This window comes from Spea bombifrons, chromosome 5 (assembly GCF_027358695.1).
Source record: "Spea bombifrons isolate aSpeBom1 chromosome 5, aSpeBom1.2.pri, whole genome shotgun sequence".
NCBI classification, from domain to species: domain Eukaryota; kingdom Metazoa; phylum Chordata; class Amphibia; order Anura; family Pelobatidae; genus Spea; species Spea bombifrons.
In genome coordinates this window covers 23,322,021-23,344,664 of record NC_071091.1, presented here as the reverse complement: position 1 = coordinate 23,344,664, position 22,644 = coordinate 23,322,021, and the positions used below count along the sequence as shown (strand labels likewise).

The window sequence follows — 22,644 nt, the reverse complement described above, 5'->3', positions numbered from 1 at the left end:
CATTTGCCTGCAGTGCTATTTTTATGAGGAGGACTGAAAACACGTAAACATAATGAATCAAACAGCCAGCGTTCCAGCAACAGAACAAGCTCAAATCCAGGAACTCCGGCAGATTGACCCCGACGTTCAGCGTTTTTACTATACTTTTCAAAGCATGAGGATGAATAAGCGGTGGCTTTGTTCACGTTCTGCACTGAGCAGATACCTTTGCGGTTTATGTCGCTTACTCATAAGCCTGGCCTGTTGGCGTGAGAGCCACAAGGCGTAAAACATAAAGTCATTTGCCCAGCTTGTGTCCCGCCATGGAGGTGAGAAATCAACAGAGCTCTATGCTGTTGCTCAGATCTCCACTTCAGATCCTGCTTCGGGTATTTGGGGATGGCGGGTCGGTGTCCGTGTCTCCCACTCGCTCACATCTTGGTGTGGTGCTGCCCCTCCCACCTCTTGCCACCCCCCCAACACAGGTATCCCAATTTACACACCTGAAACATTGGGTGGGATATGTCTATTTTTTTCTCCACTTTGGGAATATGTTGACTAACTACAAGTTTCTATATTTTTTTTGCTGTGTCGTGTGAGGAGTGGGTCAGAAACTACATGTAACTTTAGACTGTAAACTCGTTTGAACAGGGCCCAAATTGTTATGTTTTTTACTACTTATGCCTTGTCTACTCATTGTACAGCATTACTGAATATGATGGTGCCATATAAAACAATAAATAATATGTGGCACTGGAAATAATACTTCTTTCGGCTGTAGCGTGACAGCCATTTTGTTTTCCTGGAACAAATACATTTCCTGTGTTGCAGGCCAGTCTCTAAGCAGGGGGTAGGAAAAAATAAACCACGAGGGAGAGTAAATGTGTTACTGACCTCACTGTTCAGCAGATTCACAATTTAATGCATAATGCAAATGTCCCGCTGCGTTAAGCTGTAGTTATTAAAATGGCGGTGGCTACGCTGATGCCGACAATTGGCTTTATCGTTATGTGATGGTAATATTAAAAGGTCAGCTCAGACCCACAAAAAGCACCTTATTTATTTGTGCCAGGTGCATTATAGGAAATTATGTACAGCGATAGGCTCTTGTTTTTTTCCGTGTGTGTGATAAAGCTCTAATTGAGGAGAAAAGCTTTTTTTTATTAAGTAGCCCTGTTACATTAATTAGCTCTTTCTTTGCATTTTTGTACTGAACTTGCATAAGGCAATTAATCATAGCACTAGCAAGCTGTCAGGGTCACGCAGAATATAAACTATGAATAAAATATTAAGTGCAGCTTCTTCCTGAACTGTGCATTATATCTGCTAACAACGAGTAACTGGAAGGCAGCGTAACTTAAAGGAGAACTGCGGCCATTGCTTTTACTAGTTTCAAAATAAAAATCAATTTTCAAAAAAACCAGCAGTGATTTATGACACCTATTAGACGGTTACCTTTGTTAGACTAGAAAGATTGTAATAGAATTAGAATTAGTATGTAAGTGTGTGATAGTGAATATGAGTCAGTGTGTGTGTTAGCATGTGTGAATTTGTGTAAGTGTGTTTACATATGTGTTCCAGAGTGTATGTTGGAGGTAGGGCAAGGGGCACAGACAAGCTGTTTGGGGGAAATGATAGGAAAGACAAGCTGTTTGAGGGCATGTTTTTTCGCCCCGGGCCCTATGGTTTCTGCTTATGCCCCTGTATGTAACTGTAGCCTCTCCATTATTCTTTTTTTCACAGCTTCTCTTTTTACAGTCTAGATGGATTCCAAAAAATATTGTAATATTTTCTTAATTTACAGCCAAGCAAAAAATTTTGTACCTTGCTATTTGTGATCTTTGGGATTTATGTGAAGCCATGTTAATAAATTCAAAACAGTTACCGAAAATATGACTCGGATTAGTTTCGGGATGCACCAAATTAAATTCTTTCAGTTGTAGAACTGAATGTCAAGTCCACAGACTCATAACTTTTTGGTTGATCGCCAGGAGAATTTTTACCTTAAAATATGTCATTATTGGAGAAATCTGGAGGAGCTCAATGTGGGGAATTTGTGGAGACCTCAAACAACAAGACAGCAGAGTTTTTGCTGACGAGACGTTGGGTTTGGGACTGTTTGGGTATTGTAGATAAATGTTACCAGGATAATCAGACTGTGTGGTGAAGGAGTTTACTTTTCTTGGCCACATTTTGCTGGGAAACTATGGGCAGAAGAGAAAAAAAAAAAAAGAAATAGAGCAATGTTTAAAGGTTTGTCTGTTTTGGAAAAGAAAAGCGGACATGTAGTTTTAGACATGAAAGTCGACTTTGTGCTCAAGCAGTGATGTGAACAGCAGGTAGTTAAAGTAAGAACAGACACAGTTTGCGTCCAGATTGTGTTAAATGAACGCTTCAGGGCTACAGTGCAGAGGAAATGTTGCTTAGTGTTGTTAGTTGCTATATATATATATATATATATATATATATATATATATATATATATATATATATATAGAAAGAACTTTCTGAAAAGTCTCCATTTATTAAAAAACGTGGAATAACGTAGTTACAATTTTGCATGTTATATGTAGTTTGCTACCATCTTTTTAATTATTGGTTAATTCTGTGATCATTTGAGATTGTAAATAAAATTTTGCTTCAGAAGAAGCAGTTTGAGTACAAGAGACGGCTGTCTTTTTGTATAACATGGTGTGTGAGGCGCTGTATTGAACTGGGATTTTAGCAATATTGATAATCCCCTGATTTATACCATTTTATAAGCAATATGTGATCTGCTCGCTAAGCGATAAAACTGGATCCCTCTGGTCTTATTATGTTAATATACCCCAGAGGATTGTATCTGTACACAGGATTAAATAATTGTGGCAGGCGGGATTACTCACTTTGAAAGGTAATTAAGCACACGTTCATCTAACAGAAGAATGTTTGCAGGCTTTCTACCATTAAATGCATGTATAGACGCCATGCCTGTTTCTCTACCTGTCTCTTCCAGACATTCCTTGTTCAGTTAAACCCATTGATCTCATCTAAAAGAAAATCATTAACCTGCCAATGTTTGCTAAATATAACAAATCTAAACTAGTATAAACCCATAATATTGGACTCAGCTCTTGTCCAGAAATACAACAAATAACGTAATTCTATTTATTTATAGGAAGCTATCATTATACAATATACAAATTTTTGTGTACTTTGTGGGGATTTTCTTCCAAATTATTTATAAACTTGCATCATTTGATACTTCATTTCATTATGTGATTATTTTTAGTAATCATGATGTAATAATTAGAATAATAAGCACGGGGAAGCAATATGCTGACGCTACCTTCATTTCCTGTCACGATTCATGCAGCAGCAGGCTCAGAGATTGGCAGGTGTAAATATATATTCCTTCCCCCAGCAGGCACTGGACACATGCATCTGTATGTAAAATTCTAAAAATAGTATACGTTCATATATTTTTAGGAACATTCCTACATATGTATATTAGTTTTTTTATCTGTTTTGTTAATTTCGTAGGCAGAGCTGTAACAGTCTTTTTATCTGTTTGCTAGACTGCATGGCATGCACTTTTTGTATTTGCTGAGTATTTATTTCTTTGTCAGAATTATTTATTTTTTTCATCTGTTAAAATTTGTCTCCGTCAGACAGTAATGAATCCACTTCTCACACTATTAGTTGCTTGTTAGGAGTAAAAACGCCTTACAGTTGCCCGGAGCTATTATTTTGGCTGATTGTACATTGCTTCATAATTAATTTACACTTTATTTCGACGGCTTAAGACAAGCTATTGGTGCGAAGAACTGGAGTAATTGCAGACACGGCTTGCGGTACCCAGCTGAGATTACAGAGAATCGGAGAACAATTCATTATCACACTTCCTTTTGTAGGCACTCTGTTTTAGTTATTGTTGCATTAAAACCTAGAATGTACCGTAAGTGAATAGAACATTTTAACAATAGCAATCAATGATTGCGCTGAATTATACAATAGCAGGAAAAACACTCACTAACAAACGAAAGACGGAAGAAAATGGATGAAAGCCCGGCACCCCAAATATGTGGGTAGTTGCGGACGTTGCTTTATTTAGAGAACGACCTCATATTTACGCATCAGGGTGGTTGTTCCTGAGCAGCTGTAGAGCCTCAGACCGTTGACCCCTGTTTTAGAGTTTGGCCCTTGTTAGTAAAACGTATTAGTCTTTCGGCCATGCAGATTAAGTTACCACCATGTGCTGGGGTGTTTACATACAACAGCGGTATCCACATGCAGCTCTTGCAAATCCCATGATTCTCAGCTAGACATTTAATATAGAAAGCTGAAACATCATAAAAGCAGGGGGTACTTATAATTGCAATATATTGCAAGCGCAAATAGGAAATTATCTATCAAGATTATTTATACATCTACTAGACAAAGCTGGCCTATAGTATTTCTAGGTAATTATTGTGACTTCATTACCGAAGAAGATGTACACATTCGGAGGAATTACGTGTCTCGTGACAATCAGCCGGATCGGTCCACCCAAATATCTTCTCAAACGAGTACTTGATTTGTAAGATTTTGAGAAGCTCTGATTCCGCTGCCCGTGCCAATTTAAATGTCAATACAGAATTCTAATGTCGGTATGAGTACATCAGGGATTCGTATTTAAATAATTCTAGACAAACTCTCTATATGCTTCTAAGATATTTAGCTTAAGTAAGGAAGAGAATGGGAGAATGTAACTTGTGCACCATCTGCCATCCAACAATTTAAATGCCAGTGGGGTAAGCGATGTGGCTAAAGGCAGACCTTTGATGTGATGCTGTGACCTATTGATAACTATTTGGAAGAAGAATGTATTTTATTTACATGTCATGCTGTTTTATATACATGTAATTGTGACATTTAGAGCTGCAGATCACTGCGATACACTCATATCAATCAATCCTTTTGAGTTCCTAAAAAAGCGGGACAGAGGGATTTAGGTGCCTTCAAAAAAAACCTAAAAGGGATGTCACTGTGTCCAAAGAAAATGGGACAGAAAATTATGTATGGCCAATATCTTAAAAACTGCCTTATAACGAGTTAAACGTATCACAAGGACATGCGCTCTATTGTTAATTGATTTTATTTCTTATATAACGACTTATTTATGCAGTGGCATTTAGTCCCAGTGTTGGGAGTCCATGACGGTGACCTGATGTCATATGCATTGTGGCCTGCAGGGGGCACTGTCGTATTGTGTTATGCATAGACATTTGCTTCAGGTTGGAAGGGGGAAGGGAATGGTGCCTCATATAATTCTTCTAGCAGTCTCGCTTTAGTCTGGTAAACAGCCTAGAATTGTGGGCAGTGTCCGTTCTCTAGGCTGTGCACCAAGTATGAAATCATATGAGTCAGTCTGGGCTACAGCTGTCAGATGGTAATGGTTTTGGAGCAGCAGCAGGAGTCTACAGAAATAGGCATTTAATTGTCAAAACTAAAACCGCTGTATTGTAATGTTGTTCTATTGCTTTAATTTCAATAATGTAGCCGAGTCGTTCATTACGGCCTCGTCCCTGAGCAGTTGCATTGTTGAAATGTTAATATCCTTAAAAACATAAAAGATCCAGTGCTGTGTACCCAGCTCCAATTAATGTTAAATGAGTCAGATTATATTTTTCCATTATTCCTGTCGCTGGGTTCTCCATTAGTGTTTTAATAAAGATTGCCGTGCATTGATTTTTCCACGTCTTAAGCCCTTTACTGTATTACTTTGTGTGTTTCGAGTGCCTTAGCAATCTGGCTTTAAAAAGCGAATGTGGATTACTTAGTGCCCCTCGCATAATGAAAAAAAATTAAAGAAAGAGAAGCAAATGAATAGCTGTAGATCCTGCTGTCTGACTAATAGAAACGGCAGACTCTATGAAAAGAAAGATCAATCCGGCTGCTGACTACAAGTCCCATCAACCTACAGCGCAACTTCCGCTACCACAGATGACGTGAACTATAGCTCCCATCAACTCATTTTTGGCTGACCTGATGTCCCTCTTTAAGACACTTGCGCCACAGGTCTTTCTGAGGACTTGATGGGAGTTGTAGTCCTGGAGCTGCTAGTAGGCAGTATTTCGAGTGGCTTCTCTGGTGTAGATCTTCTTATAAAACAAGTGATAAATATGTACCCTAATGGTGTGTGTATCCTTGAAATATAAACAGTGTACTATCTGCATTATGAATAAAAGTGAAGCTTGGAGCCGGTTTAATACCTGTAAAGAAAGTTAATTAGTGCAAAATGCAGCCCGGGGACCAGCAGAGTAATAAGTCTACCTGCTAATGCCTGCCTCCATTATCTCATCTGCTCCCAGACATTGCTCAGCTAAAACCTTGGGATAATTGCCAGAGTCTCGCAAAGGCTTTGCATCGCACATCAAACAGCGATCGGCGCGCTATTTTCTCTTTCAGTCTCTGCTTAGATAATAAAATAGTAAATTTCATTTAATTAGGATCACTCGTCAGGTACACGGAATCAGAGTGCACTGACACAGTCAACCAAATGATAAGCCGCTTTTAACATCATCCCGATGGATGAATATTAATATATCTTTTTTTACGCTAATATTTCTTAACTGCTCTAAGAATTCCACCATCATTCCAGTGGCATTAAACTGAGTGAAACAAACCTGCAAGATGAGAAAGAAAAGTTTGTGGACGATTTACCTTAAAACTGTGTTTATGGAGCCGTTAAATCTTAAAATTATTTTGAATTCTCTGAAAGAAGCCAAAGTTATTTTTTTTAATTACTGGAATTTTTTTTTTTTTTTTTGGGACTGATCAGAGTTCAACAAGCAGTCCATAGATTTATTTATATTGGTAATATATCACTATTTTCACTTTACATTATTTGCATTTTTTTTCTTGCTCTGGGTTGCTTTAGAAATAAAAATAAAAAACACTGCCAGCTTTGCCAAGAAATGGAGACGGGTTCGAGGAATACAAATTCTTGGTTGCACCTGCTTTGCAATATATATTGGTTTATTTTTAGGGTATCGTTGCCAGAATCCCTCTGTCCTTCTGCAAACTCACTGTGTCTACACACCAGAGATTGGTAGCTCTCCAACAATCATAACTCCTACAATGCTTAGTCAGTGCCTCCCAAAAAACACTGTGCCGATGAATACCTTTGGAGTAATAGCAATGGAAGCGCACGTTCTGCCCCTGGACTAAGCTAGTCTTGAGTTTTTAAGGTGGAATTTACCTTTTTCATGTATTAACGGTGCTGTTCCACTTGCACAAAAAGGGATTTGGTATTCTACATGTGCATTAGGTTTCTAATGCTGTGTTTAGCTATACTTAGTTTTAATCCAAGAGCACCGGTAAGTGTTTTTATCTTAAAAAGCCATAAAGAGTATTTTTCTGACATGTTTTATGATTTTTTAATGTGGGGAAATAAAATGAATTGCATTTGCGATTATTGTGGCAAATTCCTTCAGAGCTGAGATCCCGTGGACAGTTTTCAACTTACCTTCCATTAACAAGCAAAGCCAAACTGGATCCATGTTAATGAACATATCAAATGAAAATACTTGTTGTTAACCTAGTACAAAAAAAGTCAATAAAAATATATCAAAGTTATGTTGAAGAGCTTTAGAAAGGAATGAAAACCTTGACACCGCAAGTCTGAAGCCCTGTAGCAAAGAGCTGCGTAAATTGTTGGCGCCATATAAATTAACGGTAATAATAATACTATATCTTTCTGTCGTAGATTTATGACCGATGCAGCGCGACGTGAACAGGAAACCCTAAAGAAAAAAATCCAGCCAAAGCTCTCCCTGACATTGTCAAGTTCCGTGTCCCGTGGGAACATCTCCACTCCCCCTCGCCATGGAAGTGGCAGCCTTACCCCGCCAGTCACACCACCTATCACTCCATCATCATCATTTCGCAGTAGCACCCCCACAGGTAAGGCAAAAAAAAAAAAGACGAATTCTCTGCCGTTCCGTGTGAAATATTCTGAAGAGCTGCTTAGATTTTTTTTCAGTCTAATTGCCCTCTATAGCAAACTTGTGTGCCATTGGCACATATGACCGCCAGCAGGGTTCAGGAACATTAATGGTAAAAGTAAAAACCAAACACATCAAAATCAAAACTTATTTGATTAGTAAAACATGGATATTTTTACTTTGTGACTCAAATCATTACTTCATTACAAGTGACACATATATATATATATATATATATATATATATATATTGTACTGTATGAGTGTGTAAATATATATATATATATAAGAATGCAAAAAAACCAGAATGTATATATATATTGTACTGTATGAGTCTGTATATATTGTGTGTATATATATATATATATATAAAATCTGTTTGTAGACAGAAATCTAATAAATCAAAGTAAATTATAGCGTCGTTATAATATTTGCCCTTTTGGTGCATAGCCTCCCTGTATTAAAATGGGAGACTGAAGAAATCAGTGAAACTGACAGCTACGTTTGTTAACACTGCTTCTTTCCTGTATGAAAACAAATGTAAAAGTAAGATTTCGCTTTTCTAGTTAATATATTCATAAATCCAGAAGCATAATATAACTTGGATTAGAAATGGTTGAAGTTAAAGTTAAATTTAAAGTATATGCACATAAACCTGGTTTAAAGCATGTAGCACAGTAGCCGTCTTCAATGGATGGCAAAGCTTTTATTTCCCCAGCTTTTATCTTTTTTATGTTTAGCAGTAGCTGAGTTGTTATATTGTTGCTTTATAGTATTTAATAGTCCCAATAAATGAAGGTTAGTGTGGAATGCTGAATTGGCAGTATATGACTGAGTGCCAAAGGTAAACTGTATTTCTCAACCCTACAAATATGTTTCTTTAGAAAGCATCCTGATGATTCAGTTTTTATGTACTGAAGGTGGAAAAAGAATTGTCTTCTTGTAACTTACCTCTAAAGGGAGCAGCTAACGGCAATTCTTATATATTTGTGATAAGTGATTAATGGAACACCACACCCGATTCTCCATTGAAAGGGAATTTTCTTTTAAAAAATATTTTTCTTTGAGCATTAAATACAGTATTGTACACAGTAACGTGGCTTACCACTGAATTAAAGTAGTTTTTTTTTCATTTTGTTCCAATAAACTATATGTATTTCCAGGCCTGCGGTCACCATTGTTGTCGGTTATGTCATATCTAATATTTCCCTGCTCAAACACCGCACTGAACCGATTTTGTATGACAATACTAATGAAGTCCTTTTCTACATAGAATGTCATTATTCTGCATGAAAGTTCCACCCTCTGTGTGACTAAGACTGGGACATTCTGTTTACAACAAGGCAGTAAGATAGGTCTATTCAATCGATAGCAAGTTGGCAAAAAATTGCCAATAGTTTGCATTGCAAGACTTGAAGTCCAAGTAGAAGTCCAGCTTGCAAGTTTCCTAACACCAACTCACATTTGCACTAGCATAATCACACATATCTACACTCTACCATAGGAGAGCTTGCATATTCACAGCGTTATGGAGGTGTTTGTTCCCTGTTTGATCAATGAAATTTCACGCACACATGAATTAGGTTACAGAGAAAGTCGCTTCTCCTGTCCAAGATTCAACAAGAACCAGGTGGTGAGCCTGAAATTATCCTGGTAAAAAAGTTGTCCTGAGTGCACTCTTTAAAAAAAAAAATGGTCTTTTAAGTGAAACCTCCAAATAAATATAAAATATGCAAGTATGGCAATAGTATCAATAATTGGTGCAATTATGTTTTAATAATTAGAATTTATACCCAGTTCTTCTTTATGCAAAGTAGCCAATACTAAAAGGGATGAACTTAATAGAAATTAGAGGTCTGGAGTCTTGTACATTTTTCGTAAAAGAATATGATAGTGGTAGATAAGGGTTACCCGTGTTTGCAAATCTTGTGGTCTTGTCGGTGGAAGGTCCATGAGGAGAATCGGAAGCCAAATCTAAACTCTCACAGCCACTGTTTGCTCCAAGTATGACAATTGGATGTATCAGAACTCAGGGATATCGCCAGATGTCCACACAAGGCTAATGAACCCACATGATTATTATTATCAAGTAATTTATTAAACTCCTTAATGGGAGATGGTGTGTCCAAGGAGTAGTTAGAACAAACGAGGCTTCAACATGAGTGGTCAGAATGTACATGAAGACACGAGACAGAATTCCTAAAAAAGGGTAGAGTAGGCCCTATTAACCCAAATATCTCTGAGGACATTACATTGTTCTAAATAAGTGACTAAATAAAAAGCACAACTTGCATTGGTATTTTGAAGGGAAATATACAACCTACAATACACATCTTAAAACCTTAAAAACGTGTGTTAGTCACTCTGGCTCTTTAATCTATAAAAATTATACCATACAGTTTTTGGGTCATTCTACCAGTGCTGATCAAACACTAACCTGAGATTCCATAAGGAATAATCCAAAACCTGCATTGCTGGGGATCCGACTCAGGAATGTTAGTGTAAATTCTCTATTACCAGTGAACCATGCAGTTTATTTCAATTTTAGGAAAAAATATAATATGCCATTCTTCATGCGTCTTACACCTCTAAAAACCCACAGGAGCTGGTCTGTGACCTGTTGGGGGGACGAGGAGTGAGAGAGGAATAATTGAACAGTCTTATACCAGACATGCTAAGCCCTGCAGATTGGAAAGTCTTATCCCACATTGCTTCCCCTAGAAACTGCTACTCAGTCTCGCCTTTTCATATCTGAATATTTTCGTCATAAATTCATCTTTTTTGGCCTCTAAGCATCACTACGAATCATGCTCATTCTGGCCTTTGGTAGTTTTTTTAATGCTCTGTGTGCGATATATAATGACTTTCATATTCCAATGTAAACATTTCCTTTCCTGTAGAATGATTAGAATTTGGAAATTGTTAATCATGCAAAGAAATTTTAGCAGGACTCCAAGTAATATTTGCCAAAATGTATATATTTTACGACCAAGACCCTCATCGGATAGTTTTATCAGTTTATGCAACATAATTAGGAAAATGTTATATGTTTTCACTTTGCTGCCAACACTTGATATTCCAGTACCACATAGTGTAATATGAACATAGTGAAAGGGCCAGAGTGTAGACATAAAAAGTGATGTAATGCTTCTTTGAAGGAGTAGTGGATTGAAATGTGGCCTCTTTAAAGAGTTAGCATGTATCAGTGTAGGAAATAGGGTTATTTATAACAGTACAAATCATACAACGGAATTGCATGCCATATGGAATCATGTAATAATATTACTTTATATCCAATGCTAAACATATTCTTTCCTTCTAATGTCTTCATACTCCATATATTACCCTGACGAGTATTCAGAATTCTCCATATCAGTTTCTTTATTCTCCAGGGAGGGGAATGGTTTTGGTCACGGCCACTCCCTGCTCAGGTTCTACCTACTCCCTGCTCAATCAAAGTTAAGTATGGCTGGTCCTGGTCCTGTTGCTACATGTAGCTAGCCCTATCTCTTGAAGGATGCCACTATGCTAGAAGTGGAAGAGTTTTGTGTAGCCTTCAGCAGGAAGCACCCTGGTATACCCTGAGCGATGTTGGGACCACTGGTGTTCCAGAGACCTCAGACTGAGAATGACTATTTTATAAACCTTTTATAAACCTTATTCTAAACTTGATGGTTAGGCTTGGAGTTGAGGTACTTGAAAGGCCATCTTGGCTTCACTAAGGTATACAATGTATATTGGTAAACTAAACAAAACTTCTTAGAACCTATCTTCTTGTATCATGACATCATAAAAGTCCATTGTAAAATGATATGGATGTCTCTTCAATGAAACACACGTGACTACAATAAACACATTAAAACAAAAAAATGCAATGGGTGATAATTTGACTGGGTGATTAATGGAAGAGTCATATAAATTAGCGTTTAGCCTCTCATTAACATTTTATTTATAGTGTCTCTGCTTCTCTGAATAATTAATTGCCTTGTTGAAGAACTTACCACAATAAATGAGGAAGCTTGACATAGTCTTTCTATTTTCATGTACAAACAGTATATAATTCTAGCTCTTCATTCTTCATTTTATGCAAATGATCAAAGCTTCCTTTGCTTAACATGTCTGTTGAGACATTATATTACAGCTGGTGTTCTAGCTTCCAGTAGCATCATCAGTGATGGCCCTCAATACTGATGCATTTGTCCCACGCATTGAAATAATAACAATTGTGTGTTTCTATCCAGAACCACCCTACACACACACACACACACAAAACATGTATACGTGCTGCTATGCACAATGCACATTTACTTAGTACAGCTTTTAAAAAAATCTCCATTAGATAAGGCCATTGTCTATAAATTGTTAGTAATTATCTTTTCCTTGTTGATAAAGAAGTTGGAGGTGGGTTTAAATTATGCTAATAAAAGTATTGTTGAAAATTGAAAGTGCCGGTATATTAAATAGAAGAGTGAAAGACTCCCCCTCTCTGGTTCTTATGTTATAATTTGGATGGTATAGGTCCTTCACCAACGAGATTTAGGAATGTGTTTTGTGTGCCGTTAAACTTTTTTAAGTGCATGAAGACTTAACATTAATTCTTCTTCTGGGTTACAGTTATATGAACCAACAGAAGAGCAGCTGAATTGTCTCAGGACACTCTCTGCTCCTTTACAGAATGAGGCCACTTTTTTGTTGCAAACTAGAAATAATAACATGTCAAAACCACCAGAAGGCTAATGGAGTGTAAAATGAAAACATCATAATTCTGTCCCGGAGATTTAAAGTTCAAGTCTTTATATAAATGTCACTTTATCATTTGTGTCAGGGAACCGTCTGCCCCTTGTTCTTTTAACCCCTTCTTTAAAAGCGTTCCTAGCAACACTGACATGCATATTTTCTGCAAATTATTTTAAAGTGCACTCTGCCTAATCATCTATTGCGTCTGCTTCTTCTCTGGCAAAATTATATATATTTTTTTTTACCAGTGCTCCTTCACATGGCCATTTTTAAAGGCCTATTTATTCGAATTCTGAAATACCCTTTTGCTAATATTTTCTATGTAGTCCCCTTTTTTGTGCACCTGCTTCTTGCGTCATGGAGGGATAGAGATTTAGTGTCCTTGGAGGCTCTGAGGGTTAAAAAAAGGGTTTTATTGATTACAAACTACAATCAACACCCATGAAAGTAAAGCTTAAAGAAAAGTAAAAATTGAACTGATGGCACTCACTGGCACATTGTTTTGTAAGATAATAGCCAGACAAATTGAAAGAAATGTTAACAAAAATACATAATGCATCAACTACGGTAGTCTGTCCCCATCATCGCTTTTAGAATTGGCCATTATGTGTCTGGAGTGGTTACTATTAACCCTACTGATCAAGACTGGTATTTAGCATAGAATAATATGATGTTGTTCATCTTGTTCCAATATAGTTATTCTAGTGAACTAACAACCCATTTATGCTGCGGGAGCAAATAGTGTACATAAGAAGTCCGTTTTTCAGCCTAGTTGGTGGGTGTTGTAATCAATGAATCACTGTTTATATGGTCTCTAAAAGCACATGATTTGATGTCCTTTGGGATCAAATAATTAATGGCACTGATTGTGACATTGGGTGGTGGGCTTTGGGCAAATAATGAATGGATTCCATGTTCAGAGGACCATAGTACCAATATGCTTGCTGTAAGGGTGGAGAGAAATTCGGTCCCGACTACTGCCTCATTCATCAGCAGGCAGCTTTGTATAACCTAAAGAGGTTGTTTTCGAAGAGATGTCAGTTTAAGCTCATAGAGTCTGGGTAACACTTGTATAAGTGTTGGTACAAGATAGGGAACTGAAAGTTTGGGTTTAAAGCCTTTCGTTTATTGTAGCAATATAAATGTGTACACATACACCATGGAAGAAACTTGTGGAGTCCAAGACCACCCAGGATTCTAAGGAACATTTGGCATAGTCACATTTTCAAATGCCTTTTAAAATATGTTGTTTAAACGATCCGAATGCATCCATAGCAGCACCAATGGGTGCCAGACGCTGGCTCAGTACTGGAGTTTAGATGCTTTCATAAGCCTTAAATGATAAAATTAGAAAAGGGATCCTACCGCTACTTGAAATCACCCCTTATTAACTGATTGATGTTAAAACCTCTACTCATTTACCTCCTATAATATTCTTCTAATCATCAAAACCACTGGAATGGTTCACTGTCGTGAATGTATATCTTACCCTATGAATACTGGTCCAGTAAAAAGCTATAACAACCTCTTTGGGCTCTCTTATATGGCACATATATACTGTAATATTATTTTTGTGTCTTTTGAGATTGTATGCCCTGGAGTAAATTCTCCTATAAACCATTAGATAGCGGATATATTTTAATATGTGTCTTACCATGGTGTATTAATTTACCATGGATTAATATAAAACATTTACAATATGATTAGCTGCCATTCATGGGAAAATTCCGTTTGGCCAACTATGTCGTATAATGTAGTTACCAGTCATTCAGAGGCATCATATGAGCACTAAGGTATGGTAATCACAATTTGTTGAAAGAAATATTGAACTTGGCACCACAAGTATTTACTTCTCAGTTGACTGCTATTAATTACAAGCATATGTTCTGCTGTACTAACTACATTACTACATGAATGGATTATTCTCATGATGTTCCCATAATTCTTTCCTACAGTATTCTGCTCAGTCTTTGACTATGACTATGTTAAATACCAGAAAAAAGAAAACTATATACGGTATATACTTACTCAAGCATGAGAAAAAAAAATGATTAGACTTGGAAGAAAATGAAGAATTCAGATGATTCTCTATAATGGTTAGCTGGTAGCACAACGACAATATACAACGACAACAGAGACGTTTACTGTTATTACATAAAGGAGATTTTCTTTCCACGGATAACATAATAACAGCCTCGCTTGTTATTAATTGTAATTAACAGCGAGAGGGATTATCATTCTACTACACATTTATGGGTGTATAAAAGTTATGGAGAACCCATCATGTTTTTCCTGTAATCGCTTAGTTCTATATAATTGTATCAGCAAACACATTTAATGGCAAAGACGGTTATGACCAGGCAGTTAACATGCCCTCAAAATGTAAGCGTACTAAATATTTAATAATTGTAATAAATAAGGCAACTTCATTCTGCTGTTGAACATTTAACATATTTACAAATGTAGAGGAGATCATTGAAATAATTGCAGTACTCCAGCATATAAAGGGTTAATGGAGGCACAGCTCGCCTCTTAAAAACAAGTATACACTCTACAGCAGTGACGGGGATTCTCAAGAAACACTTTTAAATCTCCAGCAAGTCTGCTCAGACATTATAGGGTACTGCTTACAAATGCGTAACATACCATTATATTAATAAAGAGAAATGGGAAACCATAATTGAGCCTGAAAACCATTTTATGTTTGTTTTTGTCCTTTATTATTTTTTAATGTTTAATTGTTAAGTTATAATTTCTATTACATTATATCTGCCGTCACCAAAAGGGGTGTTCCGTGCGGTTTCCCCCTCCGTTTCCCATGATCGTTCGGTTACGTTTGCATTGGAATCCTAACATCAGTCCACATGGGATTCTATCGTACTTCCTGTGCTCTTGTTTTAGCGGGCTGCCCAACAAGTAATCCCAAAATAGCACAAAAATAAATCTAGTATCTAGACAGAAATTATTATTTCCACTGAAGTACAGAAATACAACAATGCCCTCAAAAGAATGCTTAAAGAGACGTTCCAGTCGTCATGTGCGCTTTAATGTGGAATTGCTATTCTTGTATTCTGCAGAATCGTACACACACAGTTCTTAAATATACATTTTTCTCCAATGGGGTGTCAAGGACATTAAACCATGCCTCTAACAGAGTATCTTCAGTGTATCAATTAATGTTTCATAATTTGAACTCCAAGTAAACCATCCAAGTAAGCCTCTATGTTGCAATATGAACACTTCTTAAAAAAAACAATGCCAATCTCTCCTTCAAAAAAAGGTGATCATTGTTGACCTTATTTGCATTCGCATACCCAGAATCCCTTGTGGTTGTGCCAGCACCATGGGATTTCTGGGAGAAAACAAGCCTTCTGGCTTGTTTGGAAGATGTGGAAGAGTGTTTAATAATTCTTCTACAATCTCTCCTTCACGCAGCTAGTTAAAGAGACACTCCAGCAATCATATTCCTCCTTTTTCATTACCATTTTCCCCCTCTTACAAATGTGAGGAGGGATTCTGCAGAATATACCCCCATATATTTGTCTCTCCTCCACCCCAGCCCATAGGCCTGCAGGAGATGAGCTCAGATGAACATATCTCTTGCCAGTAAGCACAGGTAATATGTCACCACCAGCCAACTCCAATGCATTCTTGCATTGAGATACTGTAGAGATATACTGTAGAGGGAACTGTCCAGTTCCATTTGGGCTATCCCTTTTAATCTTCGAGAAAGCCCCTAAGTGTGTTTAAAAATTATTAATATTATTGCATTTATTTATAGAGCACCAGAGGATTCCAGGTAGGTTATCCTTGATGTGTGCAAGGTAGAGGGGGTGCACGTCATAGACCATTTTGTACTTTGTGGTTTAGTGAGTTGAGGTAACATGATGTCCCAATATTGAGAATGTGTACATAATTCATTTATGACGCCGTGTGTGAATTATGATTATCAAGTGCCATACCAGTGGAAAATAGAATAATACGGTATTTGCTCTGGTTTAGGGACTCCTTCAGAGCCTGTTGTTGTGGTTTGGGATAGCTATGATAGGCTAGTGGTGTTTATTCAGAATATTTTTGTACAATCGTGTAAGTAAACATTTAGGTGGTATTCCATCTAGACAGAACATTAATTCCACGCTCTAGTATGTTAAGCAAATTTTTAATTTTAATCTTTTCTTTGAAGGTTTGATCACTTATAGATAGCTTCAAAACATATTTTTGGAACAATACCTTTGAACAAGTTTTTGAATCGTCAGCCAGCACTCAATCGCTACAACATACTCCAACTTCATGAATTGGAATATAATTCGTTCAAGATAATTCCTAGGATGCCATTTTTTAGGGTGCACCATGCCATAAAATCCAATTTATCACATGATCCAGGGCTACCCATGCCACGGAATTCCTTACAACACGATAAAGACTATAGTGATAATAAATCAATTTTGCTGAAGGCACAACCCGTCGGTGAGATGTTGGTTAAGATGGACAAGTTGGTTGCAAATTAGGATCTGTATTAAATATTTGGTTTAAACCGTCATTGATAACTCTGTTTATGTTTTTTCTTCTATTCAGATTATTTAGCATATTATTGATTAAACTTGGTTTTGTACAATATTACATCTTTAAAAGGAAACAGTCAAGTATACATTTGGCCAAACTCCACAGGTGATGTCTCATTGCCACAGTAGGGAGAATCCTTGTAGAACAGACGTCCAAATCTCTAATTAGTGTTTCCAGTCATATGCAGCACTGACATCAAAGGACTTCAAGTGGAATTCTACTTTCAGGGCTTTTTACTTTCCACTCTTTATGTTGTGCAGGATACATAGAGCATATGGACCTGGCTGCTTACCCGTTACACAAAGATGTGTTTTTTCCCTTCGTTTGATGACTGTTTTATTTAAACAACCTTTGAACAATGCAGAAGTTAGGACAATGTGGAGAAAAATGTAATTATTACTTTGCTTATAATACTTTTCCTTATATTCATGTAAATTTGTAGCCGTGCCGCTAGGTTTACATACAGTAGGATTTAATTTCAATATACACCTACAAAAAAGGAAGTTAGTTCTTGAAGATGCTTGGGTTTTGGGGTCAGGAGATATGTTACTGCGGTTGTAGGGGATCTGCCAGGTACACTGTTGGAGATATATAATTTAAATGGTGGAAGACATAGTAGTTATAATAGGAAAGGTGATCTTTGCTGTTCTATTTAGCCCTGGTTCCATGCACGTGAAAACTATAAAAATGCACTGTTATGACTAATGTGGATTAAAATGCTGCATAGCACAAGTAGCATGCAAACACGTGTATATATCCATTTGTTAATATTATTTGCTTTTGCTTGCCTGCCAGTTAAGTAACCTGCTTGCTTATGAAAAGGCACCCAGACGTTGTGAAATATTCTATATATTTTTCTGTGGAATTTCAGAAACCAATAAAGACACAATTTAGACACAACATATTTGAGGATTTAAGATTTTATGAAATCTGACATTTGTATTAATCTAAATATATTTAAGTAAAAGTGTGGTATAAGGGGCTCATTCTCCCCCAAGCTACATGTTCCCATGGCCACATAGCAATCTTAAACCGCTAAATGTAGTTACACCAAAGCACCTAGCCAAATGCCATTGCAGAAAACCAATTGTCATTGAGGTTACCAAGAGCAGGTTGATTATTTTGGAACAACGGCATGATAGAGAGAGAAGCCAATGCATAGTGGCACAATTACCAGATTATCTAGAACACGTGCATTCCTTTCCATTCCAATCCGTGCATTCCTTTGTCCCTCTCATCCCTCTTATATTGCCTGTAATGTCAGCTGACTTTCTTGTGGTAGCACCAATGAGGTTAGATTTAGCAAATCTTCTCCATCTGATTCTTATTCAGAATCTTCTCACATAAGCACAGGTGGTTCAACAGGTATTTCAGACATGTTATATATCAACTATTGCATAATATTACATTTATTCATAGAGCACCAGCAGATTCTGTAGCGCTGTTACAATAGAGGGACTGTGAAATCTACAGACCATTAAAAACATATAAAGTTGACAGGACAACGAGAACAACCAGAACAGAAAAAGACAGTCCTGTTCACGGGAGCATACAGCCTACTACAACTATTCAAGCAAATTCTCCCAACACCCGTTTCAGTGCTACCTGAGGGACTAAATGGGCAATTGTTCCATGCTATGAGCTAAGCTAGGCATGTCATAATTTCTTACTTAAAAGGACACCATTTAAAGCACACCTTTTATATAAGGATGTACATGGAAGAAAAAAATATATCTGCATATAAAATCAGAAGACTGTATGGGGGCAAACACACACGCTATTCATTTTCTGGTGGACTCATCTCCATCGCAGATGATCCAGTCTACCCAGTCCTACTACTTGCTTGCATGCCTCAAATCCAAGGTGGGAAACTGTTCTTTTTGCTAAACAGATAAAAAGGGTTAATATAATTACAATAATATTTAATATTATTATCTGATCTGTGATCATTGTAGAATCCTAGTAGGTATTCAGCAAAAACAGTCAACGCACCGTGCACCGTCTGCAATATGCCTCTTCTAATTGTTTCTGCTGAGTCTGGTCTATTTCAGTCATACAATAGTCTTCCTCTGAATTTCTGCAAATGGTTGAAGACGTCCTCGTAGTTTTCTAAACAATTGGACGGCTTCTTTATATGAGGCTGGGGAGTTTGTAAATAATCTTATTCAAAACTGTGTTTCTGTCTCATAATTACACTCTCCAGTAACAAATGCCAAAACCACATTAATTAGGGGAGTGCTTCATAGGAGCGTACAGTATAAGCTTGTAACAGATGTTCATTTTTCTCTTCCCCAACTGTTTTTAATTTTTGGTGAGTGTTTGATGGAGGGGGTGGACTGGGGATCGTTTAAACATTTGCCAGAGTGCCATTAACATGCCGTGACTGAGGGTGGAAAATGTCCTTCTTTGTTTTTCCTTAGCTATACCATGTTTTTTCCTGCTTATGCCATAACGTGGACAAGGGATACATTACACTGGCATGGATTTTATAGCCACAAAGTTCAGTTTTCAGAAGGGAGAGGCCTCCTGTAACTTGTGTCTCCTGATTTTATGCCTGTGAAATAGAAAATCAAGCCACTTAACACTAAACAGCAGCTTAAGAACAGTAATAAAGTTTTACATTTTTATTTTTACCATTTGTTTAAAGAATCAGTATATTTGTTGTTATTGCACTAAGTTGTAAAACCTTTTTAAGGTTAACACTTGGAAAATGTGTGTTAAAAATGCATTGTTATAATATATATATATATATATATAGCTATAGATATTTATACATTTCCTTGTTTTTGAATGAAAATAATATCAACTGGATCAGAAATACAGTGTAGACGTTGTTAAAGCTGGAATATCTTCCATCCTGTGTTTCAATGGCACCTTGTAATGGCTAATCCAAGGTTAAGTGTAAGAGAACAGCTAAGTGACCCCAAACTTTTATTATTATTATTATTATTATATTATTTTATATATATATATGTATGTGTGTGTTTTCACGTCTGAGGTAGTGTTTATTTTCAAGATCTGCACTTGTCTGGGGTTTATTCATTGAAGGTTGAGTGGTCAAAAACCCTTAAGGTACCCATTAAAAGAACATCCAGCCACTTTTATTACAAAATTTATTTCCAAAAGTGGTACCAATATATACCACCACGCCCATCCATACCATCAACAACTGTAGAGCTTTGATTGGGGAGTAATGAAGCACTGCAGAGTATTACTGGAGGAATCTTTTCCGCAAACTGCTCTAGCTTGGGTAGGTTCAACTGGTTCAATCTGGGTAAAAATACAATAAACGTACTCCCCTCCACCCCGTTAAGCAATATTGATGAAAAAGGAAGTGAGTGATGTAGCAGTGGTACCAGTAACATGAAAAAAATCATACTAGGAAACCAGGAGGCCTGAATTTACTCATTCACTCGAGCAAAAGTTTTATGCTACCATGGACATAATTGCAATTTTATATTCAAAAGAAAAATGGAAATAACAATATTGTAGTGGACCAATGTGGAAAAGGATATAAAGTCACATCTGAAGAAGAGGCCTTTTAGCTTATATAACTTTATATTGTCCAATGCACAACGAAAAGTCCCAATAAAAGCTATAAACTTCAACTAAAGACTCTATATTCAGAAGAGCAGGTAGAAGGGAATTCTGTGCCAGTAGAGCATAAACAAGTATTGCATGTGATAAACTGCAACATTTTTAAATGTATAGCTCAAAATTATTCACATCCTTAAGCATGTGAAAGAAGAACCTTGCAAAACAAATTATTTCAATTTATATGGGAGTGTTCATCATTAGGAGGTTAAAGCCATTGCAGAAGTTGTGTGGCTGCCAGGAAGGAGATGTAGAGAAATGTTACTGCCTCATGCTGTGAAAGAAATGTTTCAGGAAGCAATTACAGACCAACCCAAGGCTTAAATCTGAAACACTCCATGTCATCATCAAGATGCAATGTCTCAAAGAGCACCATGGAATGCATTTGTCTGCTAGGAAGAGTCCCTTTCTGAAGGAGCCGCAAAAGAAGTGTCTATACTTTTGCCAATTGTCAAATCTCAAATGTGGGACAAATTTGAATGATTATATAAGTAAATAACTGTTGTGGCTACCAACTTGTTAAGTTGGAGATGGACCCCATCTCAATGGCCTAATATATTTTCTAAATCTAAAACCTTGTTGCTCACCCAGCAAATTCAACGCATAGTGACCAGTATGGTCCACCAAATAATGAGCAGACACCTAAATAAGGCGGATCGCTAGGTGGTGGGAATTCTTCTTAAACACAAAGATATATCGGCTCTCTCTGTTGTGGAATCCTTCATTGCCCTAATTTTGTTTAACAAAGCAGACATGGAGTAGTTCATGGCCCCACTTTCCACTGTGAAAAGCGAATTTACCTGTAATATTCATAGCCCAGTGGATTTCCAAGACCGTGTGGTGTTACTGAGAGTATGATTAACAGCATTTTAATTCAATGGTAATATTAATTCATGCAGAGGCTGAAACAGTATGTTTGCTTAGTGTGAACTGTCTATACTCGGTCCCAAAGACAACGGGCATGCCGTTGTACAAATTATTAATTTATAGTAAATGAACAATATAAAAAATGACAAGTTTAACACACATTAAGACGTATTGGTACAGAGGGAGACCCTGTGAGCTTACAATCTGTTATTATTTATTAGGAAACACTTGTAGGATAATGACCCTCGGGGGATGGCTTAAGTATTCCTGACTGAGATGATGTTCAAACAAAGCAATACAGTCATTTTTTATGATTGGACAAATTAGTATTAATAATAAGTAGAGATCGAAGATTAATTACATTGGCGTAATTACATAGTATTACAATTGGGTCAGCATGTCAAGGACTCTGCCTCATCCACGTCACCTGCCGCTGGTGTTGGTGGAAGGTTAATACTCAGCACACAATTTATTTAACCCTTATAGATTATAAATGGTATATAACTCAGGGCCCTACTTTAAAGACTACCCTGGATTTTCATTTTATGGTTGTGTGTCCCCACCTCCAAGTTCTCATAAAAAATCCCATGGGTGGTTCACTAAATAAGGAGTTGGCAGGAGAGTTACAGTTTCAACCCCAACACTTCTATACCTCTATACATTATGAAGGACCGGCCCTGACAAGAAGGGTTGAGCTGGCCCTACGTAATGTATAGTTCTATTGGGGAGCAGACTTTGAAGCAATCTCACCAAGCCAAATTAAATTTCACCGAGTTAAAATGTTCACCTCTCTTTCAGACTGCCTTGCATTCTAGGTTACCTAAGCTTCAAATAAGTTGGCGATGTAATGTAAAACACCATCTATTTAGGATCACAAACATTCTCTCTGACTTTCAATTAACTCATTTTTTTGTGATGTGAACCATATACCTTTTTAT

General features: G+C 37.0%; 1 protein-coding gene across 1 annotated transcript in view; it reads left to right on the top strand.

The window, feature by feature from the left end:
- The window catches only part of JAZF1 (JAZF zinc finger 1), a 112,097-nt gene that overhangs the window by 77,635 nt on the left and 11,818 nt on the right, over positions 1-22,644 (top strand). The window contains exon 3 of the mRNA XM_053466271.1: positions 7,709-7,905. Coding sequence (XP_053322246.1) covers positions 7,709-7,905 — 197 coding nt within the window. The remainder of the gene's footprint in view (positions 1-7,708; positions 7,906-22,644) is intronic.